The sequence below is a fragment of the Zonotrichia albicollis genome, chromosome 3, assembly GCF_047830755.1.
Source record: "Zonotrichia albicollis isolate bZonAlb1 chromosome 3, bZonAlb1.hap1, whole genome shotgun sequence".
NCBI lineage: Eukaryota > Metazoa > Chordata > Aves > Passeriformes > Passerellidae > Zonotrichia > Zonotrichia albicollis.
Window position 1 is genome coordinate 47296322 of NC_133821.1, and position 20212 is coordinate 47316533.

The 20212-nt window shown below is 36.4% G+C and overlaps 1 protein-coding gene across 2 annotated transcripts in view; it reads left to right on the forward strand.

The window, feature by feature from the left end:
- The window catches only part of TTC27 (tetratricopeptide repeat domain 27), a 161005-nt gene that overhangs the window by 83089 nt on the left and 57704 nt on the right, over positions 1 to 20212 (forward strand). For both annotated transcript variants that reach the window (XM_074537324.1, XM_074537323.1), the window contains exons 12-16: positions 1250 to 1372; positions 7432 to 7659; positions 12219 to 12317; positions 13966 to 14018; positions 17964 to 18129. In XM_074537324.1, coding sequence (XP_074393425.1) covers positions 1250 to 1372; positions 7432 to 7659; positions 12219 to 12317; positions 13966 to 14018; positions 17964 to 18129 — 669 coding nt within the window. The remainder of the gene's footprint in view (positions 1 to 1249; positions 1373 to 7431; positions 7660 to 12218; positions 12318 to 13965; positions 14019 to 17963; positions 18130 to 20212) is intronic.

Sequence of the window (20212 nt, forward strand, 5' to 3'; positions counted from 1 at the left end):
GCCAGTTTTCTAAGCCAAAGATAGAAATGCTAAAATAAGGATTTATAATGAAAGATGACTCAATCTTCTAGTCATACTAATGAAGACGCATTGCATATATAAATTTTACCAAATATAACTGTGCAAATTTAATTAAACATTAATGAGATTTAGTTTTAGACAATGACAAACCTTTTTTCCTAAGTGATTAATATCAAGCTAACAAAGACGTTTTCAGAGTTTGTTACATATTTATATTAAAGAATTGTAGCCAGATGTAATTTTTTTTTTTATTACTGGTCTCTTCCCCTCTAGTAACTCCTTGGATTTGCAACAGATACTGAACCCAAACCAATAAAGATAGGTTCATACCATATGTAGAGAATTTCAGGGAGTCCATTCAGGATCGCCAAGTCCCCTGCAGAGGTTAACTGTGTGGTGCATAAGTAGCTGACCATACACAGAATGCTCCCACTTATTTTTCAGACCTATTTATCTGTCACACATAGTGCATGTTACCCTGATTTCAAAGGTTAAAACCCATTTGCAGTTTTAATCTTCTCTTAAAAAATAAAGACCAAAGATGACTTTTCAAAGTCATGGAAACATACCATGTTTGTTTTTGATATGAAGACATTACTCATTTATTTTCATTAGTACATTGAAATAATAGCTGAATTTGAAATAACAAAGATGCTGACTGAACTGTGAGGAAGACTCAGCTAGGGAGTTGAACCTAAACTCAAATTCAGTATTGCTTTGTGTGAAAACCAACACCCTTTGGCAGTGGCTGTTTGGGACAGTGATTTCTCACAGCTACTGGACAGAATTGTATCAGAGCCTTTCTCTCCATCTTTGTTTCCCCACAGGTGCAGATTACTGTGACAAAGCATTGCTAGAAGGGGCTTTAATTCCCGTCTTTGGCCTCTGTTTCCCACTCGGCATTCCCAACTTGCTGCTGCAGCTGCTCTCCAGCCACATGGGCCTCATTTAAGGGCTGGAAATTCATCTCTGTCAATTCATTCTTGCCATGTCCATTTCTATTTTTGCATTATATTGTTAAATTGTTCAAAGCACAACAATTTTTATTCAGTTGGTGGGGGGGTTTTGAGATATATACACTGTTTGAGGCTCCAACCTTAAGTTTCAGGAGAAGAATTCTGTATTATCTGTGTGCTTCCTGTTGATGTCAGAAATGCCTCTAACATCTTTTTAAATTGTGTCAGCATTATTTGCTACTTTCAGTACCTGGAATTTCTTATCTTTGCAGCGCCAGCTTGCAAACTTACTCTTTGAGCTGGGATGCACCAGCTCTGCCTTACAAATATTCGAGGAGCTGGAAATGTGGGAAGATGCAGTAATCTGCTATGAAAGAGCAGGACAACATGGAAAGGTAAGAAAAATGTTTCACGTAGCTGAGATCCCATCTTGAAATAGCATCTGAAAGGTGAAGGACTGTCTGGCTTTAGCTGGCAAAACACTAATGACGCTCATTTCTATAGGGGGGGTTCATCAAAGGAAAATCTGCCTAAGAAAAATAGAGACATAAGAGCTTGTCATAACTTGTGAATGCTAAAAGAATTGAGTAGGATTAATAGGCACCTGAAATAGAAGTTGGTAAATAAGAAGCAACTTGAGATGCAAAGAAGATTGTGATAGCAGTACTTGAAAATATTCAAGGATAATGGAATTAACTACTCTGGATAAACAGCAGTGTGGGCACTTCAGGAAAGCTGTAGCAGTCATTCACAATGGAGTCTTGAAAGTTTGTCTGGAGGAGATAGTAATTTTCTTTCCCACCTGATTTCAAACTATTAGCTGTAGTTTTTAAAAACACTTTAAATAGAGTAACATCAGTGTTTGATATATGTAATTGCTTAATGTTAACATATTCAAATTACAGAATCAAACACTTGAGACAAGAAGTGGTATAAGATTAAAAGACTTTACTTGTTAAGTCTGTGTTGATGTTTTCCTGAACTTCTCCATCACTTCTTTAGCACTGTTACTACTGTGTATGATTAGCTCCAAAGACAATTAAAAGCCATCACCTAACTCTGCATATCAGTGTTGTAACTCTAAAATTGCTGGTGACAGGCTATATTAGCCTTCCTATTGTTGCTTATTTTGCTTTGACTATTAGAGCAATGGTAGGAAGATTTTAGAAAATCATACCTGGAAGCAATGCCTACTTGTATGTAACTTTAGGCATTGCACCCTTTTGGGTGCAAACTCTCACACAGGCTGTATCAGGAACTTACGCTATCAAGCAGTGTTTTCAGAATTTATATAGATATTCAGAAACACCTAATTTCAGACAAAAATAGGGTTTTTTCTTTCTTTCCCTTCCTTTCCCTCTGTTTGGTGTAAGGTAGCATTAAATGTATGGATGTACATGTGTCTTTATGATACCACAAGCACAAGGACTATGCTCTGATATCATTTAAGCTTAATGGAGATACATCATTTCAATTGATAGAAAAAAACCAGAATGCCTTATACTTACATGGTTTTTTTCCTAATAGTCATGCACCAAAGCCTAGATTTTGTTCATTATAAACTGACAAATATGTCTTGCTGGCAAATTCTGTGCCACATTGTGCATGCCTTGGGGATAGCATGCTAATATCACAGTCTTCTCAGTAAAATGGAGAAATAGAGGTCAGTATTTTCCATTTCCTGGAAATGCGTTCTGTCCTAGTTACATTCACAAACTGCCCTTAGGGAGTTATGAAAATGGCACTCAGAGAATAGGACAGGATATCTGACACAGGAAACTGCTTAGAAATGCTTTCAGAATGAGGGATTGTGCTGTGCTTTGAAAAAGAAAATGCTGTGTAAGTATGAAATAACAGAATTGCTGGAAGAAAGCTAGTTTTGGACCAAAAAAAACAGAAAATTAGAAACATGTAGCTGTGCACCGAGGGGAATGAATATCTGTGCTCTTTATTGCAATGTGTTCCAAGTGTGAACTGCTCATATTTACCAAAAGTGTTTTGATGTTTTTAAACCTGGTAGTTATTTTTGTAGAAATGCACAAAAATCTACTGGAGTAGTATGTTGGCCACTAGATGTTCAAATCATTAATGGGCTTAGCATATATCTGTGCAAAAGAACAAAATCTGTTTAATAAACTTCTGAATGTTTTTCATTCCGAAATGCTTTTATATAGAAAACCTGAATTTAAATCCTGAAAAATTTAATAAAACTGCTAAATATCATCAATACCAATGTGATGAGTACTTACACATTAAAGTAAGTTTCCTCCTGTTTTGGAATTACCTGCTGATAAGGAAACAGAGCATGTAGATAAGGCCATGTGAAGCTCCACATTGTGCTGTTAGAAAATATGCAATTCATTTGGTTATAACAGGGCCATGTGGCAGTACAAGTTTTGCAGAGTAAGATGTCACTAACATTTAGCAAACTTTGTTGAGGATTTGTGACTAGATATGGCTCTAGATTCATTTGTTTTATAACCTGAACAAAAGTAGTAGGAAGTAATATTATTACATGTGTCAACAGAAAAGTAAGAGTGCCAAGCAATGAGAAAAATGGCACATAAGAAGGATAAAAAACTAATATAAAACCTGAATGCACAGTATATTGATAGTTACTCATTGTATCCCTTTAACAGACTTGTTGCAAAAGGCAACATCTCTGTGTGTAGTGAGAACTGGTGTTGAAAAGTGCCCCTCTCCCTTCTTTTAACTGTGAGAAGTACCCAGAGGTCTCAAGAGTATTATTAACATTGGACAACTCTGTCTGAGGTGTAAGAGGTCTCTTCCACCTAACAATGGTACTATTTCCCTGCTGAAAGAAAAAGAAAGGGTGAGCCAGAGATGTGACTTTTCAGTTCTTCCACTTGAAGTAAGGCCTTTCTCCCTTGCAAGAACTCTGTAACATGGTAGCTGCTGACCTTTGATAGATCAGTGAGACCTGCCATTTGGCATCAGATGGATATTCCATCTTACAACAGCCTGTTTTCAACCCCATCTCCAATCCATCACCTCATGAGAGTATACAGCATGATACAGAGTCTGGTTTCAGACCAAAACGTGTGTTACAGGGTTATTTTTCTTGTCTTGCATGACACAGATACCTCAGAACATTTGAGTGAGGAAACACAGTCATGGCAAGATCTCAAATGCCCACCTTTAAAGTCAGGTATGGCTTCCCAGATGTGAAGCAGTACTACACTGATTAGTGCATGAACTCATTCAAGAACATGATTAATTTCACTATATATAGTAACAGTCACAGAATGCAGGTAAGCATCCTCTATGTGGTTACAAAGCTAGGAAAGAGGAGTCAATGTGTCGTCCAGGGTCTTGCATGAAATTGCAGGGAAGATGAAATGAAAACCAGAGAGCTTTCCTTTTCTCTCACTGCCTTTTTCCATGCTTCTCTGTTCTGCTTCTTCATGCTACTCTCTGTTAGCCAAGCAGAAAAATGACTTTTTAGGAACTACTTTGAACTAGCAAAGGAATTAATTGTAAAATAGTAGAACTGCCAGATCAATGAGAAGTGAGGCTAATAGGGTCTTTTAGGAAATATATAACATTAAAATGTGGGAACACATGGATGGGATGGCAAGTGGAAATTAAGGGTTGGGAAACTAGATGTAGAATTAATCATGAACTTGGTGTGCAGGAGTCTGCATAGTGAGTAATGAAGAGACACTGCCTCTTGTTTAAACTAGGCCCCTCTTTACTGATTGGACATTTTTGTGAAGTGTTGCTGTTTAATTCCCATACCTCTCATAGTAGTTTGGAAGACAAGATCTTTCTTGTGTTTAAATCAACTGACTTTTGAGATTAGTATTGAATTCCATCCACTCTGGTACAGACTGTCCTGTGAAAAACCAGTGTTGTTATAAATGTACCTGATTCAGTCAGTGAGGATTATGCAGCTTCTTTTTTTTAAAAAAGTTATATTTAAATTGATAATTTCTGTATTATATCTTTCTAAATTTAGTTATAACTTTTAGTTATAAACACGCTTATTCATAATTAGTATCCCTTTAATGAGTAAGAATAAATGTCTAGTGGCTGCATTTCTTTTACTTATATTACATGCACTGTTGAAATATATTTTTTTATAATATTTGTTATTAAGGAAAGATATTTTTTTGCAGAAGCAGGGTTCCTAGCAAAGATTAAATGGGATTTTTTGAAAACATTTTACCACAAGGTTAGGAGAAAGGATTTTTCTCTTTCTTTTTTCCACCCCCACGAAATCCTAGGCAAGATGAGAAATCCAGTTTTAGAGTTTTATCTGGTTTTGTAGAAGGCAAATATTTTGATAACACAGGGTTTTTCTTTTAGTTTGATCTTTGTACTAGCCTTTAAATATTTAAGCAATAAAAATGTTTGCAACATGCCAGAGAGGTGATCAGATAGCTAATCAGATGAAGAAAAAGTCAGACTTCTGCTTATTTAATTCTCTGTTTTATCTGTGTGCTGAAGTATTTATGTTGGCAATGAATTCTTGTAAGCTTAGACCAGACCATGATGTTTTTATGCTCTTAAATGTGAAGCACCATTAGTGAGTGGTTGTCTTTCCAGTCTAGGCATTGCCACATGGTAGCAATCTGAGCTTGGCAGTGCCCTGCAGAGGAAGTGGTGAAGATGCATCTTGCAGTGCACTTTTCACCTCATATCTCCTTGTACAGCAACATTTCCATGTTGTTTCTCAATGTGAATGGGAAAAAAACCCACCTTATCTTTTGGTGTCTAATGTGGGTACTGCAAAAAATCAGCTCTCTCTGCTCTAGAAGAGAAAACCCTCTGTAATGTCTGTTATTAGTATGCTATAGCAACTAATGGAGGCAGTTAAGAGGAAGTAAACTGCACTTTATCAAATCCCTGGAAGCCAGGCTGAATGGGGCTTAGATTAACCTGGTCTCATGGAAAGTGGGGCTGCAATTAGATGATACTCAATTTCCCTTCCAAACTAAACCACTCTGGGATTCTGTAAGTACAGTCTTCTGGTTAGGCAAGATTTTTCTACTACTTTGGCTGGGCTAATTCTAAATGTTAAATAAGAGTTTCTTTGGCTTTTTTTAGAGAGCTGCTTCACAGGCACTTAAACACTTGCCATCAAGTTATTTTCCTAATAATTTGCCACCAATTTTCTTTCTAATGGAATTCTATTTTTGCTAATTTTAATATTCTTCTAGGAATCTAAACTTTTCTTCACACTTGTGCTCTTCAAATATTTGTAGACTTTACTGTTACTTTACAAAAATAATAGAAAGAATGAGATGCTAAAATTGCTATGCATTAAATATTTCAAACCAAGCATTTTTCTAAAGGTGATTTTCATATAGGTTTGATGAATTCTACTGATTGGAGTAAAAAAACTTCGCTTCTCTAAAGATTGTCTGAAGGTCAAAGATAGCAATTCTTACGCAAGAAAAGCAATCATAATTTAGATGCAGAGATGATAGCAGGTTTCCTTTTAGGTAAAGGAGCTATGGTAGAAGAATGACTGGAGTTGCAATGTTGAACTTTAATTCTGTGGCAGGCAGTGTTGGATCTTTCTTGGTTTAGATGGTTCAAGTAGATCTTTTCTAAGAGAAAAATTACAGTGATCTGCATTGTGTATGTTGCATTTTTGCAGTGGGGGACTGAGGTAAGAGTTCCATCTGAACAACAGATCATCTGTCCAGTGTATTCTTTTCAAAGAGCCACAGAAAGCGGACTATCTCTTGTTTAAAAGTGAAACAATAATTTTATTGTTAGAGCAGAGATAGTGGCCCTGAGAAATATAGCCATTGAAAGTTTCTTACAGCCCATAATAGATGTCTGGAAGACACAGCCTGTGTCTTCTTTTTCTTAAAGCTGTATATATTTCAAATATATTTTATTTCAAAGATTTAGATAAATTTAGAATTTATGCATCTTACATAAAAGAATGGCACTTCTACAGCCAACAGTATGAAAGTCAATGTGAGACACAATAGAATGGAAATCATTATTTTCAGAAGAGAGGAATTAGAGAAAAGGGGAGGAGAGTTGTTGCAGGAGTACTTACTCAGACATGTAAAAAAATGATAAACTTCTAGAATTGCAGATACTTTGTTGCTGTGAATTAGGTGTAGGTTTGATGTCGAGGACTGGTATTTGTTCTTGGGACAGAATGCATACCTAAGATGTAAAGAAAGGTGTAAGCTCTTTCTTGTTTTTATGGTTTAATTTTCCTTGGCGTGTTAAACCAAAAGCCACCATATTATGGTGAAGTGTTTCTTAAACATGAAGTTTGGAACCAGATTCTTTCTAGACTTTATCTTTGGTGCTGTGTTGGATAAAGATACCGTTTCCTCACTCGTCGTACTTCTTAATCTTCAGCTGATGATTGCAAGGTGCTAAAGCAGTGTTTGTTCAGGCAGGTAATTACCTGAAAACAAATTGTCTCATTATGTGTTGATTTCTCTTTGCTCTTTAACAGGCAGAAGAAATACTCAGGCGGGAGTTGGAGAAGAAGGAAACCCCAGGATTGTATTGTTTGCTTGGTGATGTTCTTAAGGACCACCAGTATTACGACAAGGCCTGGGAGCTTTCCAGGCACCGCAGCGCCCGCGCCCAGCGCTCCAAAGGCCTCCTGCACCTCCGCAACCGGGAATTCAGGGAGTGTGTGCAGTGCTTTGAATGTGCAGTGCAGATCAACCCTATGCAGGTTGGGAAATTATGCACATATGGCTTTGGTTTTAATTTGTATGTTTAGTTTTGAATGATGACACTTCTTTAAAAGACAGTTCTGGGCACAGTTACCAAAATAAGAGTTTATTACTATTCTTAGCAAAATTTTCACCATGTACTTGGAAGACTGGCTGAAAATGGTAGTCTGAAATGAAGACATCCTTTTGCCTCCAGGTCTTTGCGTGCAGGTAAATCTTTCCCTGTAGAACTCTTTCAAAGAAATTTCAAAGAGATGAAGCCACTGCAAATTAATAATTACCATGAAATAAATTCTGAACAAGTTATAAAGCCAAACAGTTCTAAGAGGAATGCAGATTTTAATGATAGTTTCCCTTCACCCTCTCTGAGTTTGCCCTGGCTTTGAGACAAATTCTCATCTCTGTATTTCACAGAAGTGTTTTTTGAATGTTCCAGTCTGTCTTGTTCTGGAGTCACTGAGAAGCGCTGTGTTATGCTTGTGATGACAGTAGCTTTTAGAACAACAATGCAACAAAATTGAAACCACAGTGGAAAGAGTACTCTTGATGAGGCTGGTTTCTCTTGCTGATCTTTGCAAGCTATTCTGCAGACAACTTTTGTAATCTTGTTTCAGTTTCTCAGCCACTAGATCCCATCCCAGTAAGGTTCACCCTGTGGAAGGTCTTCAGAAGTTAAAAAAGCTTCGTGGTTATTTATGTGTATAAATTGTGCTCCTCGTAGCCATTTCTAGGTCCATGCAAAAGCAGGATATTTCTCCTTCTGTTCTTTGCCCCTCAAAGAGCACTGCTGAAGCTGCTGTTTTAAGTTCCATGTCACTAACTGGACATTTGCTTTAGAAAAAATTTTAAATGCCTCCAGCCTTTCAAGTAATTTTCATGAAGCTTTTTTTGTATTTCACTGACGTATTTTATTCCAATAAATCAGAGTCTTATTCAGATGAACTCCAGATAACTTCAAACATCTTTAGAATAGAAAGTAAAATGAACAAAAATGTCAGCAAAATATATATTACTCAGATAGGAATTTTATTTAGATCAAGAGGACTTCCAGATAATAAAGGGCTTCAGGAGATGGCCTAGAGGGCTCAAAACTGAGAAATATTCTGCTGAAATGCTTTTTTATTTTGTATCCTTTCCAAAGGAAGTTTAGATGAAAGGAAATCCAAGAAAAATAGGCCAGTCCATATAGGAAAGTGAACATTTCCTCCTCTTGTTGCTTAGGGAAGCTCTTTTTAAGATTCAGTTGAATTGTTTCAAACAAACAGATTGAGCAGCTAGATAGTGCAGATTGACATAACTGTCTCCTGAATTCTGTCTGTATTCTGTGACTACAGAAATGAATTGTTTCCTATTCTAGAGCATCTTGTGGATCAAAGCGGAGTGGAAATTGATTCTAAATTCAAGAACTTTACCATAAGGAAAATAATAATTAATTGACTTATTAACTTGTTCCAGAGTTGTGTATAATTTATCAGGTAAACAAAGACTCCCTGTTACAAAAAATTGTAACTTTTTTGTGATTATTGGAAACCTTTCTGAAGGAAGAGATTTTTAGACTGCACCAAGTGATTCCCCAAAATATGTAATGGATAAAATCATTGTCTCTCAACCCTCCTTTAATCTTGTGTACGTTTTAGCCAGCCAGTCAATGGTCCTTGAGATCTTTGAGCGGTATAAGCTATATAAGCCAATCTTTCTATCAGTCTTTGGGCAATCCACAAAGAAATGAAAACCTTGCAGTTCACATATACCTGAAACTTGTGTTCATTAGCACTGCTGCTCACAGAATTGCTTGTTCTAGTACACAGACACATTTCTGTTAATGACAGACACATTTCTCTTCTGCTTTTACTGTGAGCATCTTGCAAGGCTTGACAAACAATTCCAGAGGTCAAAGAGCTCACACAGTCAGTTCTCAGTGGTGAAAGCCTGTGCAGTTCAGAAGTGAGACTGTGCTACTGTTGTTCATTAGATTCATAAGACATGCAGTGACTATTTTTCCTCTCAGCCTCTACAGAAGCACTGTTTAACTTGTATCCTGAGCTGTAAAGTTGGAACTAACCTTCAATTTCATACTTGATTGCTGCAGTCTCTGCCCCCACTTTTCCTGTCCAGAAGTTACTAACCTAAAAAGAATATAAAGGGGAGTTAATGAGATAGCAGCCATGTGGGAGTGCTGGTGGACAAAAGAGCCTTAAAAATTGGATTGACTGTATGGTTATTTACTATTAGGATTGCCCTCTGAAATTTGAGTAACAAAATTTTCACTTCATGTGGAGTATCTTCCTTGACTGATGAGTTTATGAATCATGAAAGTGACAGGTGTACAATGCTGAAAAGTAGGTTTTCGTGTTTGCCCAGGCCAAATGTAGTTGCTCATTCCATCTTCACCTATTTATCCACATGCTCCAGGGATGGGCCATCCACTTAGACCCTCATAAGCAAAAGTTTGTTCATTTCTTTTCTCGGTATTGTGAAGTTTGCCCACCAGGCTGCCAGGTCTGACAAAGATCAATGTCATGTGTTTGTGTTCTGGGATCTAAGGTTTGAAGCAGATTAACTATAAATTTTATAGCAGTTAAGTTAGAAGCAGATATAAGTTGAGTTTTAGAGACAGGAAAATGAGTTTAAAGTGGAGAGAACTGTAAGAATGTTTGCTACAGCTTGCAATTAGTCTGTGGAGGTAAAAGCTGCTTGTGTATGAGCCAACAGTGTTATCTTCAACTGTGTAAAATCCCTGATTTGAAAAAATTTTTAAGGTGATGCTTCTGTGTTTAAATATTTGTTATGATTTCCTCAAGAGAACCTGAATTATCAGTTAGTTGCTTTAGAACTTGTACCCAAAACACAAGATAATATAAATATTAAACAGACACCTCAAGAAGTAATATGGTGTTGTTCAATATGAAGTTAATGTAACCTGTTTTTCCATCTTCCTCTTCCCCACCTCTTTCCCTTTCAAAATCTTCCCAAGAAAAACTGGGATTTTTTTTTTTTGACCTTGGCATATAGAATGGAGAAATGGCTGAATTTATTGCAGTAGAGTAGTAGAACCTGGACTGATTTTGCAACACCTTATAAAATGTCCTGTTTTGTTTTGACTGCATTCATTTAAAAAGCATAATGCTCTCAGAAAATGTTCTGTTAATGTATTTAGGGTTTAATCATTTTCTGAATAATGAAACTTTTATAAAAGGTAATACTGGTTAGCTTGCAGCTCTTTGAGAATTAACCATGTGGCAAATCAGGAACTTGCTGTTAAAGAGCTATGAAAATGTATTTTGCTGTAATTTATACCATTTTCTGATACTATTTAGAGTAGAGCAGACTATTTCAATTGGAAGGGACCTACAATGATCACCTGGTCCAAATGCTGACCAGTTCAGGGCTGACCAAGTTAAAGTATATTTTTAAAGGCATTCACCACATGCCTGTTGAACACTTGACAGCCTTGGGGCATCAGCCACCTCTAGGAAGATGTGTTCCAGTGTCTAACCGCCCTCTAGGTAAAGAAATGCTTGCTAATGTCCAGACTAAACCTCCCCTGGTGCAGCTTTGTACCATTCCCATGCATCTTGCCACTGGACAGCAGTTTTGTGTGAGCAGTGAGCCCTGGCAGCCCAAGAGGGCAGCGAATCCTGGGATGCATCAAACACAGCACGACCAGCAGGTCAAAAGGAGAGATTATCCTGCTGTCTGCAGTTCTCACCTTGAGCACTCTGTGCAGTTCTGAGCCCCACAATTTCAGAAAAATGTGAAGGTCCTTGAAAGCATCCAAAGGAAGTCTACAAAGCTGGAAGAAGGGCTGATTGGAAGGAACATCCTGAGAGGAGCAGGCTTGTCTAATTTGGAGAAAAGGAAGTTGAGACATGACCTTATTGTTCTCTACAGGTCCCTGAGAAGGGGAATGGAGAAGGGAGATGCTGAGTTCTCCTCCATGATTATCATTATTCATGAGAGGCATTTGGTTGTAACAAGTAAAGACTTTAAATGCAAGATTACTGAACTGGCCAAGTTCTGTTCTCTGTGCAAAACGTTATTTAAGTACATTTCTATCTCTAAACATTGTGATAGAAACTTGAGAAGGTCGATGTCCTGACAAGAGAAGGAACTGTAATTTTTAACTGTTCCTGTTTGGTCATTTGAGATGTTTCATGTAAAATGTGATTACCTTGAAAAACATTTCCTTATGTATCATTTGACCTAATTATAATAGTATAAAGTGAATGTGGATTTTTCACAAATAAAAGCAAAATATGCAGACCTCTAAGTAGCTATCACTTTGTTCTGTAAATGAAAATGGACTGTTAAAGAGCACTTCACAAATGGTCAAGTGATCTTCATGCAGTCAACACTTTTGCTTATCCATATTTATTAAAATTTTGAACCTAAAGTTTTTCTCTAATCAGCGTACAGGATACTGTTTTTTCCAGTACAATACTGTCATAGGTGAAGATGGGTAAAAATCAACAAGAATTGTGTCTTCTCCCAGGGCAAATGATTTCTCTTGTGCTGAAATATCCGTGTATGTAGGTAACCATTAATTTTTTTTCTCCAGCTAGGTGTATGGTTTTCCTTGGGCTGTGCATACATTGCTTTGGAAGGCTACGAAGGTGCTGCCAAAGCATTTCAGCGCTGTGTCACGTTGGAACCAGATGTATGTACTTTTGAACAAACTATTCAGATGGCTTATCTAAAAGCAGCAAGGATGTTTTCATTGTAAACAAGCAAAGCAGTAATGAAAAACTTGTTTAAACCTTAGCCCTTTGAATAAATGAAGCTTCTTCATGAAGGATATATTTTTGTTGTAAGGCATCATAAAAATACCCAGTACTTAATTTTGTCCAAGTGGGTGTGTGAATGTTAAAATATATTTGAAAAAATCCTTTATGCTTGCACACATCGCTAAAACAGACAAATGGGAATGACCAAATTGTGAGGAGAGAAAAAAAGAGATAAAAACAAAAATTATATTCAAATATTTAGTCCTCTAAGTAATCAAATTCTCCTGAAAAAAAAGTCGTTTACGTGTGGCAAGTGAATTTGTAACTGTGTATTTCAGGAGCACAGGGAGAATGGAGCTCAGCCATTTTTTCAGGATGCAGGACATGCATGTGTACAATGCTGTCGTTTGAATGTGCACTGAGACAGTGAAGGTGCCAGCTGAATTACCTGAGAAATACACTGACAATACTTTTGCCAGAAGGCCTGACTGTCAGCTTGTTGCTTGCTTAGAGTTAGTGCCATCTACTCAATAGAAACTGTTGTTATTCATTCTTTTCTCTTGGAGAAAAGAATGGGAAAGCAATGAGAGGTGACAGAGTATTCTTTTTTCTTTATTATAAAATGCAATAACTTCCTTAGGGGAAAAATGTACAGACAGACATCAATGGAATTCTTACTTTATATATTGGTTTTTGTTGTTGTTGTTCAGTGCAGTAAATTTACTTCCAAGTAGATATTAAAACTGGGTCCACTTATCTCTCATGGGCCTGTATTTAATTGTATTCATATGACTAAGCCAGCTGACTTCTCAATGGGTTAAATGGTGGGAGTTTTATAAGTAAAAGGTGCTGGACTGGCTCTCAGTTGGAGGTAAAACCTGTCTTTATACGTCTGCAGCTGGAACTATGTAGTGACCATTTTCATGAGTTAAGTCTAAGAAAGGTTTCCCAGCATGAGTAAAATGTTCTTTAAGCCTCAGGATAGATTTCATTACAAAGTACATTTCATTGCAGTGCTCAGACTCTATTCTTCAAATAATTTCTAGTTGTCACTTTGGTAAATTCAGTGATGGGGTTTCACATTTCCTGTCAGGCAAAGGTCAGGAATCATCTCTGCTCATGTCTGCTGGTTTTACCTGAGGTGTGTTAGGGGACATCAGATCACTTCTGTCCAGTAGCAGAGTGGTGCAGCTGAAGTAGCTTCCAGCTAGTGAGAACTGAGGAGCTGCTGGAAGCACTGACCTTTCCAGCCATCCCAGCTAGATTCCAGAAGAGCATGCCTGTTTACAGCTGAGACTGAAGGCAAGAGCTGACTTAGTGTATTGCAACCCCAAGGCAGTTAATATATCATATTTATATACCTGATTGTTGCTGATGTAATCAAATATTTATGTATTTCAGTTTTAATATAATAATTTATACTTCAATGCAGTATTTTAACTGCCATTAGGAGGTTTGTGTCAATGTGTGATTAGCAAAATCAATTATATGTTTGGTAGTAGTTTAACTTATGTATTTTTACGAAGTAACCACAATGTAAGTGAATAAATTTTTTGGTCCTTCTCCTTTTTATCATTCCAGAATGCTGAGGCCTGGAACAATTTATCAACTGCTTATATCAGATTAAAACAGAAGTAAGTACTTCAAAAGAATTAGAAGACATTGTTTCCAAAACAAGTAACTGTAGTTTCCTCTTTTTGACATGGAGTTTTTTTATTATTATAAGGTGCTTAACTCATATTGTGCAATTCTTAGCCCTTCAGTGTTCTCTCTCAAGCAGGATCACTGGTAACTATTTTATTTTAGAGGAAATAATTTTGTAACTTTTGTACAAGTAACAGCCTCTCTCTACACTTTTTTCTTGTTGGAGGTATGATATAGGAAGTACAACCAGTGCAAAATATTCATAATAAAGATGAATAATAAAAACGACTTGGAGCATGAAGTTAAGGAGATAGACCCATTTCAAGCAAACAATATATTCAGACCTATGTAATTTCATAGGATGTTTTCATCAGTAGATTTAAGGGAAACCCAGACAGTTTGGTTTTTGTGTACAAAAGGAGATGGTATTCTGCACACATGCTAGCTGGCTTATTCTTCTCCCTCAAAACTAATGATTCCTACAAGAAGCTTTGAGCTAAGTGGACTGCCACTCTTATTTTGTATTTTTTATTTCAATGCAATGTAATAAAAGTTTACATGGAAGAATTTGATATTTAAGAATTTTCACATTATAACTTGTTATCAAAGAATGAAACAAAAGAATACGATAAATTATTTTTAAAAGCCTTACTTGAAATCTGACATCAATTTATATGGTTATGTAGTCAGGAGGCAAATAACAAAAGAGAGAAAGAATAGTAAGCTTGCATTAAAGTGTAAATTTATAAATGTACATAGGAAAAGTGAGAAGTAATATGGACTTAGGAGATAGATATGTCAATGGGAACAGGAGGGAGGAGAAAATGAAGTGTTAGTATAACTACACAAGGCTAAAAAGTAATAGAAAGCAAGAGCTTGTTTTAGCTTTTCAGTAGTTGCTTTTGTCTTCAGCAGTGCCTTGAGTATGTGCAATTCATGTGGTAGTTGCTCCTTCTTTTTCACACAATTCAAAATATCAGATGCTCAGTGTACTGGCTTATGCTTGTTTCATAAAAATATTTTTAATCAAAATAATTTTCTGTCTGCTATTCTGCTACAAGGCTGAGAAACTACTGAGTGATGAATTTCAGCTTACTGGTTTTATTATTCTTAATCTAGTCTTGTGATCTAATATGCTAAGCACTTACAAAACTTGTAACCTATTTGATATAGTAGCAAAATTAATAAATGGGGGCGTGTTACTGAGCTTTTCTTCACACAGAATCATGTGAGATAGGACTCAATGTACAGTAAATTTTAAGTGAATATTACGTGTTGATAGCTGAGTGTGGCTTGTACTTGCTGTGGAATAGCAACTTCTTTGATTATTTGTGTAGTCACTTACAGGTCAAGACTGTGTGTGAGCTAGTTTAACTCTCTCTCAAAACAGAGAATATCTATAGTAGTACACTTAAATAATTTGTGTGGGGATACATAAATTCTTATGTTTCAAGCCTGCCAGAAGAAAAAAACCCCAAAAACTGGAGTGAGGATTTAACAAGAAGGAAAACAAAAGTAAGATATTTAAGTTAATAGCTTTCTTTCACTCCCTGAAAACAAATCCGGCTTTACTCCAAACAGGCTTTTAATTCAGGCCCACTCATAGGGCCTGAATTAATTGTGAATTTGGCCAAGGCTTGGCAGAGTCTCACTCACAGGCAAATATAACATAAGTACATTTTTTTGAAAAGTGTATGCAAGCAACTTGCTAACACCCAAAGGACAGGGGTCTTGTTGATTTTTGAGGTTGTTTGCTTTTTAAGACTCCACAAGTTTTGTGTATTCTGAATTTCCTCCAGAAAAATTAATTGTGATGAAAACAGACTCCGTGCTTTGGTTTACCAGAAAAACTGCTGTGTGCCAAGAGGTCTTTGAAATCTAGGTCTCACATTTCTCAGAATAAACTGGGACTGGCCCTCTGTCCTTTGAATGAAAGATTGCTGGTTTCCAAGACCAGATAATGCATTTGTACTGCCTACTGTTTCCTGTCTGGGTATGAATTTACTTAGCTGGTTAAGGATACGCCATCATTATGTGATTGGTTAAGTACACAGGGGGTTTGTTTTGAGAATCTAGAGGATTTTATTACATAGCAAGCATGATGATTTGTGGAATACTATTTCCATCCCATCCCTTCAGTATCTTGACTACATTTCCATCTTACTGGCATCTGCCCTCCTGATAGCTTATTAATTTTCAGGAAGGTAGGGGAGATGATACAGACTAACCCTAGAGATGGTGGAGAGCAGTTGCAGAAACAATACTGTCAGAGAGCTGTGGCAGATCCCAACTTCCATTGTAGCAAAATCCACAGAAGGAACAGGACTGTGTTTTTTTCTAATTTAATCTAGTAAAATCAGGGTTTAAAATTCCTTAGTGAGATTGTTAACAGGAGAAAACTCAACTCTTTGCGCATTTATTCATCAGCGTCACATCTATCAATATATCAGAAGAGAGAGAAAACATGGGAAGATCCTGCATGTGGGCTGTTCTGCTCTACCTATGCCAAATGACCTGTTCTTCTTGAATAATTTTGCTCTATCAGTCCACTCTCTTTGTGTGTATTTGATAACTCTTAATATCATAACATTAGATTGGCAGTTATTTACATTTTTCCCTGATCAAGCTATTTCAGACTTCTAATGGCCTGATCAACTACTTAGATATTACATTGTCTTGGCTTGTGTTTACACTCTCTTGGACCCTCTTTTTGAAACTCAACCAACAGTTTCTTTGGGCTGTCTTTCTTTAGAGAAAACACTTTTAACAACTTAGTCAAGCAATATAGATCAAGTGAACTGCATATTTTGATAACAGGCCATCTTTATATGGTATTTATTAAAAAGAGATATATTGTTATGCCTTACCAAAGTAGCTTAGGAAAGCTCCATTTCAAGTCTTAATTTAAAGGAATGCATTCTTTTGTGGTTTTCTACGTATCATGACTGTCAAACTGAGAGTGTGACTGTCCAACTTCAGTCTCTTAGAAAGAAACGTATCATTCCAGTTCTCTAGCAGGGTTATTTTAAAGTTTCAAATTTATTGCAACTTTTTGTAGAATGTTTAAGGCTTTAAACAGTAAACTCGCAAACCTCACCAGCACAGGCGTCAGATGGCATGTTGTTATCTGAGGATGGCATTACTGCTCTCCTGAGGAAATGGTCAAGAGTTGACTGCAGTGGATGCATATGAAAAACTAAAGATGCTTTGTAACTTGATGATGATTTTATAGGTATTGTGCTGTCCAGCTTTATTCCATAACACTTTCTCCTGTCAATATGAGATGGGTTAGATTGGAGAAGGACCCTAGTAGTATTTGGGGCCGTTCTGACACATTTGTACTGAGCAGGACAGCATCAGGGATCAGGAGGTGTAAGTAAACCTTCCAGCTTACCTAAAGATAAAAATGTTTGAAAATGATGTGCTTCTGTGCAATGGATATGCATGTTTACCATGTCCAAATGTTTAAAGTAAATGTGATTAAAAAGTGTGTGATTAAATAAGTCAATACCATTCTGCATCTATCATGAACTCAGTGATTTTTAATTTTTTAACGTGTGTTACAACTGCAGCATGAGTAAGATTATTTTCTCATGGTTCCAGTTAAAAATTTGGAAAGGAAAATATTGACATAGATGGCAAAATTATGATACATTTTTGTAAAAAGAAATTAAAATTACAAGAGCTGGGAGATGTTACCTAGTTCGAATTACAGAGTGTACTATTGTGTATGAACTAATATAAAATAGTTTGCAAGAGAGATTAAGGAATTATCAGTATTGTAAATTACAAGCAATAGCTTTTGCATGGCACTGTGTTCTAAATGGGATTTTTTAAATGAGCAGTTTTTTAGTTAGACACAGTTAGCTGTGCCAACTGATTTTAGTGTAAAAATCTTCTGTAATAATGTATATTATTCTTTGATTATTGATTAGGACCAAAGCATTTCGAACCCTCCAAGAAGCTCTCAAGTGCAACTATGAGCACTGGCAAATATGGGAGAACTATCTTCTCACCAGTACAGACATTGGAGAGTTTTCAGAAGCAATTAAAGCTTATCACCGGCTCATGGACCTAAAAGAAAAGTACAAGGATACACAGGTGGGGAAATTTTCATATTTAGTCATCCTATATGTTCGCTGATTTTTGTTCAGAGACAGAGAGATTGACGATAGCTGCTGATAGCTATGCTCTCAGTAATGATAGTGCACATGCCAATGAATTTATGTAGGCAAGTGATTTAAGTTTTGGAGAGTTGGACTCTACGAATAAATATTTAAAATTAAACTGGACAAAACTGAAAACATTTGCATCCAGATTGCATCAACTTTGTGAAAGCACATGTGTGAGCCTTGCAGTTTCAAGACCTATTTTTATATAAAACACAGTGCATAATCCCATCTTTCCATATTGTTCCTGCATATCCTGGTGTCAGAAATAATATCAATTATTTAGTTGCAAGAAAGAGAAGCTTTTCCCATGTATTGGAAAATTCCACAAATCAGCCTTTGAAAATGTACTGAATGCATTACAGTCATAATATTGATTCTTAATAACCAGAACAAAGAAAAATAAGAGGTATTTTGCTCATCTTTCACTGTAGTTCAGTTAAATTTTGTGTTTGTAAATGTATGCTCTGGACAAAATCCAGAAAACAGCTGGATTAAGCTGTTAAGCTACCTTAACAGCTTCAGCTGGAATGCTGCCTTGTCTGAAACCAAGTCCTGAACCTAGCAGGGTTTTGCACACTCTGTGAAAATAGCAAGGTGGAGCTGAAAGGCAAGCCAAAGAATCTCTCAAGGAGAATAATAAAACACCTTCAAGAGCCTTTGCAAAATTAGCAGATCTGGTTGAAGAGCTTATGAGCTCTTAGTGAGATTGTGTAGTACCAGGGTAAGAGGAACCAGCTGCTGCTGCTCATGGATCCAAAGAATGTTTTGTTTCTTGTCCCATAAAAAGAGAAAAAGTAGCTTTCCTGGGAATTTGAGTCCAGTGATGAGGAGAGAGAGCAGATAGAACTGGTTAAAATTGTGGAAACATCATTTGGTCATGGGGGATAGGGATGTTAAATACTTTGTTCACGTTACTTTTTAATAACAAATTGTACATGAGTGCAATGCTTATTACTAGTAAAGCCAGTCATGCACAGGATAACATTCTGTATGAATAAAATCTTTCAGGCTTGGTATAGCTAAACGTTAAACATTAGCACCAAAGAGTGTCAGTGGAAAACTGTGTTGTATGTGGTAAAGATTAGTGTGTTTGGCAGCTAGAGTAGTACCATAGTACTGGTGGGGCCTGGCATGGAGCATCTTGCAGATGGTTGACTTTTTTCAACTAATTTTTTTCTCATTTGCTGCTTAAAATAGCATTTTTAGGAGTGGTCTACTGTATTATTTAAAACAGATTGACAGCTGACTAGGAGTAGAGGTTTCTACATCTCTTTGCCCATTTGAGATATTTTGAGATGATTCATATGCCTATTACTGTTATTTGTCAAATTTTATGCAATACATTTTATTAAAGGATTTGAGGATATTGCTTGCATTAAATTTCTATTTTTTTTGCATAACTTTTTTAATCTTGTTCTCGTACAACTTTTATAACTTTTGAAGAAGTATATATGGTATCTTTCCTAAATTATTTTTGCATCTTAATTTTAATTTTGGCTTCTCATATGTGAAGTGTTTTATGGGTTTCATTGTAGCTTCTAATACAGTTGCCTAAATTAGGAGGATTTTACTAGTTGCCAAGAAAAACCTCAGGGCCTGATTAGAGAATTTCAGGCTTGAAACAATTATCTTACAAGAGGAGAATATTTCTGTAGCAAAACAAAAAAGCAGATAAAAATAAAAGCTTCTGCTGAAATTGTTTACAAAGTTCACCATTAATTGGTGAGCCTCTCCTTTTTTCCAACTGGACTGTTTGGAATAGGGATGATCTATAACCATCTTGTGCAATTGTATTTTGACAATCTGAAATAATGAACATGAGTAAATTGAAACATACACCATTGTTTCCATTCAACATAGTATGATCTTCTCTCAAGTTATACTTATTATTTGTAGTCGTCGTAGATTTTAATTGATAGACTACTAAGCTACATGACATAATGGTGAGAAGCAAGGTAGGAATTTTTAAAAAAATAAATATGCACAGGACTGGCAGAAACAAGTTGGGTCGT